At 33.9% G+C, this 12,004-nt stretch overlaps 1 protein-coding gene across 1 annotated transcript; it reads right to left on the bottom strand.

Moving 5' to 3' along the window:
- Positions 1 to 6,835: 6,835 nt before the first annotated feature.
- On the bottom strand, positions 6,836 to 9,028 carry LOC120068238 (pectinesterase/pectinesterase inhibitor-like). The gene is made up of 3 exons (XM_039019951.2): positions 8,372 to 9,028; positions 7,620 to 7,992; positions 6,836 to 7,530 (listed from the first exon to the last, which is right to left on the bottom strand). Exons 1-3 carry the CDS (start codon positions 8,999 to 9,001, stop codon positions 6,836 to 6,838), a joined length of 1,698 nt encoding a protein of 565 aa, XP_038875879.1. The 5' UTR covers positions 9,002 to 9,028.
- Between the last annotated feature and the right edge of the window lie 2,976 nt (positions 9,029 to 12,004).

Raw genomic sequence — 12,004 nt, 5'->3', positions numbered from 1 at the left:
ATTTCACTCAACTTGCATGAAGGATTGTGAAAAAAAACTCTTGGATTTCTCAAGTTTTATGAGATAGTGGTTGCTGAGAAGTAGTTTTCTGCACAAAAGTTCTTCACCTGAAAGCCACTCCATTCCCTTCACAAATTCACTTCAATTGTGAGTTCCACCACTCAAATTCAAGGATGAGAATAGTAGAGAAGATCTCTTAGTGGTTGACTAAAGATTTGAAGTTGAGAATTTGTGAGGAACAACTTTGAATTGGAGAAATTCAAGAAAGGTGTGATGTTCTTGAAACCCTCTTTTAGAAATTATGTTTTGCATGTTTTTTAGAACTCAAATTAAATGTAACTAGAGTGCTTATTGATTCTGATTGCTTCCATTGCACGATTATACATTCCATCAAATAGCCCATGATCCGTAGGTCCATTACAACCCCCTACTAGCTTACAAATAGATTAAACCGTAGAATAGCGTGATGAGAGAATTTGAAACGTTCAAATTCGAATTGAGGGAATAATTAATTATATGTGATATAATTAAATGTTTAATTATCGAATTAAACAAAATTGGAGAATTGGATAATATTTAAATTTGATTTAAATATTAATTACATGAATAAGGATTCATGGGTGGTTGAATAATTTGATATTTATCAAATTTCAAATTAATTAAAATAGTTTAATTAAAATTAGTTTTATTCAAAATTAATTATTAAAATTGATTTTGTTTAAAATTAAATTGAATTGAATTAATTAAATTAATTTTAGAATTTTTTTTTTAATTTCAAATTAAAATTAATTTTATATTCAACTTAAACAAAAAAAATGGAAGAAAATGGTTTTTTCCACTTTCTCCAACTGGCCTTCCACCTCCTTGCTTCCAATTCAATGCAATTTGAGGTCTCAAATTCAGATGCAAAAAAGTTGCAAGTTGGAATTGATTAAAACCAGCAATATTGAGCTGAGAGAAACCCCGTGCAATTTTGAATATAGCTGACATTTTTGTTGGTTTGAAGAAGAAGTGTTCTTCACCTAAAATACCAAAAACCAATCCTCTCATCTCAAAATTCCCTAAATCCCAGCTCATTTTGGGTTCCACAATACAATCTAAAGTCTTAGAGAATAGTAGGAAAGATCAAGTAGTAGTCTAGAAGGAGTTTCTGAGAAGATATGAGCTGAATTCGTGGATTGAAGAAGTTCTTCAAAAGTAACTTCTCAAAACCCTATTTTTATCTTATGAACATGCTTACTTAGATACTAAAATTGATCAATTAGAGTGCTTAATGATCCCAATTTCTTCCGTTGATTGCATGTTAACATAACCACCTAATAGAAGAACCGTTAGTTGCCATGATCACAAAAGTAAATGTGATCGGTGGTTCTGAGGGGTGGTGGATAGACACTGGCGCTATACAACATGTCTGTCACGACCTTAGTCTCTTTAAAAGTTATACTGAAACTATTAATAAGAACATTCTATTGGGGGATCACCACTCAACGAAAGTTGCTAGAACTGGCAAGGTGGAGCTGAAGTTCACATCCGGGAAGGCTCTCACCCTGAAAGATGTCCTACACACTCCGGAGATAAGAAAGAACTTGGTCTTGGGCTATTTCCTCAACAAGGCCGGACTCGCTCAAACTATAATGAAAGGCTTATATACCCTTACTAAGAATAATGTATTCATAGGGAAGGGTTATGCATTTTAGGGCATGTTCAAATTAAACTTAGACAGAAATAAAATGAAAGCTTCTATTTATATGTTGTGTTCTTTGAATGTTTGGCATGCTAGACTTTTTCATGTTAATAAGAGATTAATTAGTAACATGATTAGGCTAGAAATGATACCTAAGTTATTTATGAATGAATTTGATAAATGCAAGTATTGTAGTTAGGTTAAAATAATTAAGACTCCGCATAAATCTGTACTTAGGGAATTTGAGCCTCTAGATTTAATTCATTCTGACTTTTGTGAATTTGATGACATCTTGACTAGGAACAGTAAGAGATATTTTATTACTTTTATTGATGATTGCTCTGATTTCACCTTTCTATATCTATTGAAAAACACAAGTGATGCATTTGATGCTTCAAATTGTTTGTAACTGAGGTAGAAAATCAGTTTAATATAAAGGTTAAAAGGGTTCGTTCACTTTATGAAGTCCTCAAGAATAAGAAACCAAACTTGTCATACTTTAGAACTTAGGGGTGTTTAGACTTTGTAAGACTTCCAGACCCTAAAAGAAGAAAACCTTCTAGTAAAGCATATGAGTGTGTCTTTATAGGTTATACCATAAATAGTAAAGCCTATAGGTTTTATGACCTAGTAAATCCAGTGATCGTTGAGCCAAATGATGTTGACTTCTTCGAGGATAGATTTTCCTTTAAATCAAGAAATAATAGAGGCTCGGGATCCAGCAGTCTAGCCCTAGTTAGAAATCCTACCTCTATAGAGGAAGCCAACTCATAACCTAGAAGAAGCAAAAGAACTAGAACCGTTAACTATTTTGGGGATTACTTCTAGACCTATAACTAGAAGGAGGCCCTAAAGACCTAAAAAAAGCCATGTCCTCTGTAGATGCCAACTTATGATAAGAAGCTATAAACGATGAAATGGATTCTCGTGAGCCAAATAAGACTTGGAATTTGGTGGACCTACCCCGTGGTTGCAAAGCAATAGATTGCAAATGGATCATAAGGAAGAAGCTTAGACCTGATGGAACAATTGACAAGTTTAAAGTCAGATTAGTAGCAAAGGGCTTTAGACAAAAAGAAAACATAGACTTCTTTGACACCTTCTCTCCGGTCACTAAAACTACTTCAATTTGTGTACTGTTTTCTTTAGCTAACCTTTAAAGCTTCCTATTACATCAGATGGATGTAAAGACTGCTTTCCTAAATAGTGAATTTCACGAAGAGATTTACATGAAAAAACCTGAGGGCTTTATAGTCCATGGTCAAGAAAATAAGGTCTGTAAGATAGATAAATCTCTATATGGTCTAAAACAAGCTCCTAACCAATGACAGGAAAAATTTGATAACCTAATCTAGGATTCAAGGTTAATGAAAGTGACAAATGCATCTACTACAAGTTTGAAAACAATCTTTGCATTATCCCGGGTCTGTATGTAGATGACTTGTTAATATTTGGGTCGAACTTGCATGTCATAAATGATGTAAAATCTATGTTTAGTGCAAACTTCGATATGAAAGACTTAGGAGAAGCGAGTGTAATCTTAGGCATAAAACTAACTAGGTCTGAAAAGGGAATTTCTTTAGATCAATCTCACTATGTAGAGAAGATTCTAAAGAAATATAATTACTTTGAATGTAAACCAGCATAACTCCTTATGACCCTAGTGTTAAGTTGTTCAAGAACACCGAAGATGGTGTTAATCAATCCGAGTATGCGAGCATAGTAGGCAGTCTCAGATACAATGTTGTCTACACTAGGCCTAATATAACTTATGCTATAGGATTACTTTGTAGGTTACAAGCAAACCTAGTATAGAGCATTAGAATGTTATAGAAAGGGTTATGAGGTACACTTGTGATTTCATCTCTCACTTGCTTGATCGTTGTGTACGGTCTCTCTTCCTCCTTCTCTCTACCAAATCCGAACAAAGCTCACACTTTGGATTCTCACTCCAAGACTACTGAGGGCTCTGAGTGGTGGTGTCATCTCCGTTTCCTTCTGTTTGAGTGGTGATTGTTCGAGGTTGACGGTTGGGTTTTAGACTCGCTGTGAAGAAGAAATCTTCATCTGGTATGATCTTTTGATCTCTTTAGCATTATGAATGCATATTAGTATATTTTGAATGTATATGTGGTAATTCTGTCATAATGAATTGGAAAGATCCGCTTCCGCTTGTAGGTATTTTTGAATAAGAGTTCCTTCAGCCTCACATAGAATGAACAAATATATGCTTAATCACCTATATTCGTTGTTTGTGATTATATTTTGTTGTAAATATAAGTTATTATGTGTTATTAAGGATTTTTCAAGCATTATATAATATAATATTAATTTTTGTTGAGTTTAAGTTGTGATCTAAAATTATTCACTTGGGATGTTATGAGAAACTAACTTTGTGATTGAAATGGATTGTTGAGCCAACAAATTATTGCTTTTCATTTCTTTTGAAGTTTTGATCACATGAAAAATTTTCCTTTAAGTTTTATTCTTCCAGTTAATTTGACATTGATGCTAATAAAATCTATCTAACTTTGATATATAATCAAATTGCAATTTACCTAAGATAGAAAGTCCGTTTATAAGGATTCATTCAAATTGAACTCTCAAATTGGAATCATGGTATGTGGAATAGTACCTCTTGAATGTGAGCAATGGTCAAATGTCTCTAAAAATGGTCAAATATCTCTAAAATAAAATATTTGTTTTAGATCTCATAGAAACTAACTTGTTTTGTTGTTTAATGTTAGAAATACTTCATTCTAGACTTGGATGAACCCATAGTACAAGATTATCTTGTCACGAGATGAGTGGACTACATAGGGATTTTCGTTGTTCATTGCACAAAACTTACAAATAGTACAATTCTCCAGCTGAAGCACAAAAACACCACGACAAACGAGTGGCACGAGATTCAAATTTAACTTGTTTATGTGATCAATAAGAAAGAGAAGACTTTAAGCGTATTTCTAAAGCAAATACTAAGGTTCGAACTGCTCTTCCTTTCACTCATAGAGTGGGACTGTGACATTTTTACGCCATAAAAAAAAGGGTATATAACTCAACTTTTGTATCATAATAAATACTTCTCATCTTATATTATTGCTCATAGATTAGTTTTTGCTGCGATTATTGCTCAAAGTTTTGTTTTATTTGAGTTATTGAAAGAATGTCTATATTATTATCCATTGTTCATTGTGTTTAGGATATTTTGTTGACAGCCCTTTAGTATGAAATTAAGAGTTCATTGCTCAAGGTTTTGTTTTGTTTGAATTACTTTGATGCTTTTTGTTGATTTTTTTTTTATTTTGTTTGAGGTCATAGTTATGCTAATGAGTTTTTTTTTAATTTAAAATGACGAGCATGACTTTGGTGTTTGTTCTACAAGATGGATGTGTTTGTGACCCCTCCCCCAATTGTATTTAGGATAGTTACCGTAAATTAAGAAGTCATTGCTAAAGGTTTGGTTTTGTTTGAGTTACTTTGATGGTTTTATTGATGAGTTTTGTTTTTCTATGTTTGATTTACTTTGATGAGTTTTGTTCAATTATATATCCTTGCGTGCTTACATATTTCACTTCTTTATTTTTCAGATTTTATGTCCCCATGGTCCTCAGTACAAGATTTTAAAGATAAATTTGGATGGAAGTAGAAAGAGTTTGGGTTGGTATTTTATACTTTTGTTTCAAAATTTCATGCTTCAAAGACCTTCTATTGGAATTTTTGTTATGCAAACTTGTGATAGCTAGTGCTGGTACTAATTTTGTTGATATAACTTGTCATGTAAACTTGTGGCTAAGTTGGAAATATTTCATTTTGTTTCGATGATGGTATTTGAAATGTGTATCTTCATTTATTATTTTTGGTTTAAATTGACTATTCAATTCTTAATTTTAAAAAGATTATTGTATTTAAATTTTATAACATTTTTTATATATTAAATCGGATATTATTTTTTATTAATAAAATACTTTTACTAACATTTTCTATAACGTCAATAAATCATAGTTTTAGAGGCATTTTCAACGTCACTGTATAAGACAATTAGTGACAAATAATGTGTTGCAAAAAGTAAGCATTTACTAATGCATACACGTCAATAAAAGTAGTCTTTTAGCGGTGCACGATAAATACGTCACTAAATCCTTTTGCTAAGCTGCTATAGTGACATTCTTAGTGACGCATGTCTGAGCGTTGACACTATGGATACAGTCTATTTTGTGAATGTTACAAGAATTGGAATTACAAACAATTTGATCCAAATCGTTCATATGGAGACATTCGGCCTTATTCATATACTACAGATCATTTAGGTTATTACTTGAATATGATTCATGTGTATGTCTAAGTTACATAAAATAACCTTGGATCTTTCCTTATTGGATAATTGCATATATTAATTAATCGATCATTATTTCAAATAACTTATTAACTACGAGACTTTAACGCATACGTTCTAACAATTGTAACAAATGACATAGTCCAAGGATGTGGGAACAACTGGTAAAAAATTGTAGAAGATGTGTTTAGGACTTTTGGAATATTTTAATATTTCAAACCATTTTAATTTTCAAATTATTTGTCAACTTAATCAAATGATTTTGTTAAGTAGAGAGTTGTCATCATCAGAATTTAACAGCGAGCATTTTGTTAGTTTAAAAGTTAACTAAGAGACCATTTAGAACTATTTTGCAAATCTTGAGGACTAAAACATATCTTTTAAAATTTTAGGAATCAAATAGACATCAACTCTAAACATAAGTCACCAAAAGTGCTTTTTTTTTTTTCCTTTTTATAATTAACCCTACTTAGATTTCGAAAAATTCTCTTTAAAAAATAAATAACAAAACAAAGATTTTATTAGTCATCAAATTAAGCTGGACTAAAAGAACTCATTATTTATTTTTCTTATTATTATAGATTTTTTCTCTAGTCTATTTGGTTATGTTCAACCATTCACAAATTCTTAAATCACATGTAGCACAAAAAAAAATGGAAAAAAAAAAAAAAAAAAGAAAAATAAATAAAGTGAAAATTAAAAGCAGATATAATAAACAGCAATATATGATTATGAATATCGAATCACATTAAATGAAGATGGAGCCCCCAAACCATTGCCCCAAAATGAATAAAATAAAATAAAATTACATATTTTCAATGCTTCAATCCCAAGAGGTAAGGCCCACCAGTGGCTGGAAGCCAAGCTCTTCCCATAAGAAACGGTCCAGCAGTGTATTGCAAAGCTTCATTTCTTCCAATCACTCTAACACCCTTCCATCTTACTCTTCTATTGGTGTTAGCCCCAGGTCCTCTGTTTCCATACTCAAAATACGAACAAGTTTCCAATGCAAAATTTCCAGACCATGGCATGTATCCATCCGGCTGAATGAAGTCGCCCAATGTCGTCTCCATGATCACGGTCCTCGCGTATTGTTTCCATGGGCGTCCCAAGAATGTTGGAATCTTGAACCTCTCAGCGAACAGCTTCTGTTCTGGGACAATTCTGCAGTTGTGGATCACTAAGCCTGAGATTTCTTTTTTATCGGCACGACCATTGGCTGTGACGGTGTTCTTTTGGTTGTCCATTGGGCGACGGACAATGATTAAGGAGTTTTGGATTATCGTGGATGAGTCGCCAAAGATGAAGTCTACGGTACCGGATATGACGCAGTTGCGGTAGAATTGACGGTGGGTTTGCACGTAGAGAGTGTCTTGGTAGCCATCCATTCTGCAGTTATAGAAGGCGGATCTGTCGGATTGGACTCTGAGGGCTACGGCTTGATGGCCTTCGGGGCCGGCTGTGTTACGGAATCCCATGGATTTGCAAAGAAATCCTTCTCCTATGGCAGCTGCAAGACGTAAATTTGTTGTGTAAATGTGATGGACAATTTTAGATCAAAGACAATGATATGGCACAAGATTTTTGGGAGATACTTACAGAAAGATGCGGTGTTTTGGGTGGTGATGCCATCACGGTTGTTCTTACGACCAGTGACAATGGTTTTTCTTGGGCCATCTCCATACATGAAAACGTTCTTCATGTCTTTAGTCACAGTAATGTACTCATCATAGATCCCTGCTTTCACGTAAATTACATATCTTCCTCTTAGGGCCTTTGGGTATGCAGCCAATGCAGCACCAATGCTCTTGTACTGTCCGCTACCGTCCTTGGCCACCACTGCATTTGGCTTAACTCGAGCGCCTCCTCCTCTTGATGCAAGCAACTTCCTATCTGCTCCCGACATCCATGTTGGGAAACCGTCGCTCCCTATTTCTGTTGTTTCAAGCAGCCTACGACCACTTGGTTGGACCTGATAGAATATATTAATAAAGAACAATGATTAGATGCAGCCAATCACATGCAACTCATTTTCAATACACAATATAAAAATATATTTTTTAAAAAAAACTTGTCACATGGCAGAGTTTCATTGGTGTGTAGTTAGCACCAAGTTTTTTTCTTAATCAAATAGAAAAAGAATTGGATTTATCTGAACTGCACCTATCTCTATGCAATCGAAACAGTTGACTAACAAAAATTTGTCACGTTCCATTGTTTTTATTTTTGTTTTTTCTGTATCAAAGAGAGATGCATGGGATTAAGTGCAACTTAGTCATTGCCAATTCAAATATAATATAACCTATAGGCTTAAAATTCCAAGAGTTTAGTAAGTGATTTAGCATGATTACCTTCAATTGCAAGCCAAAGTTTTTGAGAATATCAGAAACTGCACCAACAATAGCAAGAGCATTACTAGTAAGCTTGCCAGCAACATCAAGACCATCTTGCATCTTCTGTTTAAGCTGTGGATCAAATTCTTCAAGTCCATCAAGACAAGATTGCTGATAAGAAATGACCGCAGTTAGCCAATTCTTGATATCAGCAACACGATCTTCATTGGTATGCAAATCAGGATCTCCAACAGTAGAATAAGAGGCATGCAACTCATCAATAGCGGATTGCAATAAGTCCTTGCAATCATCAACACTCATTTTAATGGAAGCATTATTAGCAGCCTCAACCATAAGGTCAGCAGTTAAGTTGTAACCCTTTGTAATCTCCTGAATAGTGGCCAAAACTGCGGCTTTAGCATATTCTTTGGGGTCGTCTACAGAAGCATTTTGAGCAACATTGGTAAGTGTATTTTGACATTCTTGTTGGTAATCAGTAGTAGAACAAATGGTTGAGACAGCCTTCATCTTTGGGGACGATAAATCCACATCAGAATTATTGTTCTTGGTAACCATAGCCACGACAGCCAAAGCTACACCAACTACAAGAATAAGGGATATACCCGACACGACCACCTTCCCGACCATTTTATTTTATATTTTTTTTTCCTTCCTATTTTGTGGTAATATAGTTGAGAGTGTTCAAAACCCGAATGGAAGAAGCCTTCCCACCATGGAGATGGGAAAACAAAAGAATGGGTTTTGAGCAGGAAGATTTATGTATACATATATATATATATATATTCTTTTTTATTGGGTTTTTGTAGAGGTATTGAATGGAGGAGGTGATGAGAAATTGGTTTGCATGAGAAAGATTATATAGTGGTAAATTTTGCCTAAAATAGGAGCTCTCTTTTAGGAATTCAGGCACAAATTTATGGGATTGGTTTATTTTTAGTGTTTTTTAAGAAGTTGAATGTCTTGGGAGGGTCAATGTCTCAAACACACTCCAACTTCATAACAATAACGATCCTAATCTAACATTTATTGTTACTACCTTTAGGAATAGTGAAACCATCTTGTCCTTAAATTTTCTCAACCATGACCACTCCAATTTAGTAATTAAATGTGAACCATTATAGTTTTCATGTAACAACACGTTTCTCTAATCATTGTACTCTAATACAAGTGAAAATATATTTTATTTTATTTTTCTCTACTAATCAAAAGTCGTGTTTGAATTACATTTTTTTTATATATAGACGTTAGAGATTTAACCTCCCCACCCAATAATTATTGTACAAGAAAATAGTTACATTTTTCCTCTTGTTGTAGTTCAATAAGAGTATTATGTTTCATGGATAAAATGAATAATGATTAGGGTTTAATTTTCAAAAATAAAAAACTAAAATTTCAATAGTAATCAAATAGTCTCTAAATTACCATGCATGCCCTGTAATTTGATACCAATGATCAGTAACAAGCATTTGGAAAATTTTAACTATAAAATGTGAGAAGATCATTTTTTTTTTTTTTTTAACAATGAAAGGTAGAAGGATTCAAACTACATGCCTCCTGATTATTAAGACATTCACCTATCAATTAAGTTATGTTCACTTTGACATAAAATAGTATTAAAAGAGATTGAATGAAACATATTTCATAAAAATCCTTTCCACACACAACTTCAACGAAATAGCGATACAAATATTTAACAGTTTATTCTAGATAGTCCAAGAGATCTACATATTACAATGTAATTACTATTCTTTACAATAATCGAAAAGAAGATCCTTTATATATAAACTTATTGTTGGGGAGATTAAAAATATAAAATAAATTTGGAATACATATTTGAAAAATAAACGCATAAACAATTAGGTTGATACACAGGTGTTTCACTTTATTTAAGAAACCATATGTGCTGTGTCACACCCCCTCCCGAGCTGCCTCTTTCACATAGAAGGAGACGTGAAAATAACAAATATCACCCTTTTGTGATACTTACTGCACGTCTTGACTGGTTTTGTTTTCTACTTATAAAATTTTGAAAGATTTCTTAAGTACAAATAACTTACATTATTACAATCAAATTTTAAAGTTTTTACAGCTAATACTTGAGACTTTCAATCCCTGTATCTACAGTCACCTTACATGACTCCTAAATGACTTCAAACAAAGAATTATTCCTGTAGGATGGCAGACCTTGACTTCCGGTGGCACTTTTTGAACTCTTCCACTTTGCTTTAGCTGGGAGGGGGAGAGGAACCAAAATATTTGGGAAAACATGAACTGCGAAGCCCAATGAGTGGTGAAGTGGTATTTTTATAAGAATATACGTTTTTCCTTTGAAAACCTTTCTCAAAACATTTAAATGTAAATCAAAATCAGACTATAGAAATACTCAATTAAATTAAAAATATGAACATCAACTGGTAAAACATCTTAAGCAAAGGTATGACATGATCATAAATAAATCCCAAACCAGATCCAAATAAATCACAACCAAGTTTTGAAAATCAAACCCTGATCTCATTATCACCTAACCATGTGAAGATGTCAGCCTTGAATCTTGTTATAGGCTCAGAATTGGGCCTATAGTCCCATCTGACCGTCCTATATGAGGATTCCTTCCAATGTCTCAAACATTAGATCTCGCGGTCTTCTGACTATCTAGTGCGATACTCCACTATAGGCTTAGAATCTAGATCCACAGATCTTTTTTATCATCTCATGTAGTTCCTCAGAGTACAACAATCAACTCTTAGTGATTTGAAATCCAATCCCTCAAATCACAGTAAAGTATGATTTTCTCAAAACCAGATATTTAAACATTTCCTTTTCCACAAAAAAAACATATTAAAACAATTTATATACATTCTGGTGGAAAACATACTTTTATATAACATATGTAAAATATATTTATCTAAATCCAGGGTTTTCAGCTAGAATAAAATGTACAAAACAGATCTTGCCAAGTATTCCAAATCATACATACATATGCTAACATATATATATATATATAACATTTGAAAATAAACCACTCACTGTTACTGGCAAGGATTCTTCCTTTTCCAAACCTTTCCCAGTTCTTTCCTGGTCTTCTGGCCTCTTTGATTCCTAACCTGTCTTAATTTATTTTAAAATTAGTTATAAATCCAAATTTATTTAATATAGGGATTAAATATCCTTAAAATACCTCTTTGGCCCTAAATATGCCAAAGCTAGGTATTTGGATACCAAAAGGTACAATTTGGTTGCTGATGTGTGTTAAAGGGTGAGGGCATGCGGCTGCCGGTTGTCTAGACGTGCAAGCATGCTGTTGGGCGGATAGACACAGGTAAGTGCAGTGAGGAGCTACTAGCATGCACAAGCGCGGGCGTTGAGGTCAATGATTGGGACTATCGGGCCGTGCAGATGGGTGGTAAGCATGCAAGTGTGGCATCAGTATCGGCAAAGGGCATGCGCGCCGACACGTTGCGTCTCCAGTTAGTCACATGGTGGGGAAGAACACGTGCTGGGTGGCCTGACAATATGGCGTGCACAAGGCATGCTAATGGGTTGATAACAGCTGGCTAGAGTGGCGGGGTTGGGCGCATAGTGCTGACCCTCTCTACCAATTTGTGAGTTTTCCTCAAATTGTGGAAGAAC

Source organism: Benincasa hispida, chromosome 12, assembly GCF_027475165.1.
Source record: "Benincasa hispida cultivar pf3 chromosome 12, pf3_genome.v1.1, whole genome shotgun sequence".
Taxonomy (NCBI): domain Eukaryota; kingdom Viridiplantae; phylum Streptophyta; class Magnoliopsida; order Cucurbitales; family Cucurbitaceae; genus Benincasa; species Benincasa hispida.
The sequence above is the reverse complement of the archived record's forward strand: the minus strand, read 5'-3'. Positions and strand labels throughout refer to the sequence as shown.

Bases quoted from the DNA above. Each gene is read 5' to 3' on its own strand.
- LOC120068238 (XM_039019951.2), bottom strand. From the start codon at position 9,001: ATGGTCGGGAAGGTGGTCGTGTCGGGTATATCCCTTATTCTTGTAGTT. The intron at 7,993-8,371 runs GTAATCATGCTA...ATATTCTATCAG, and splicing joins ACTTTGGCTTGCAATTGAAG to GTCCAACCAAGTGGTCGTAG. The intron at 7,531-7,619 runs GTAAGTATCTCC...TACGTCTTGCAG, and splicing joins CCAAAACACCGCATCTTTCT to CTGCCATAGGAGAAGGATTT.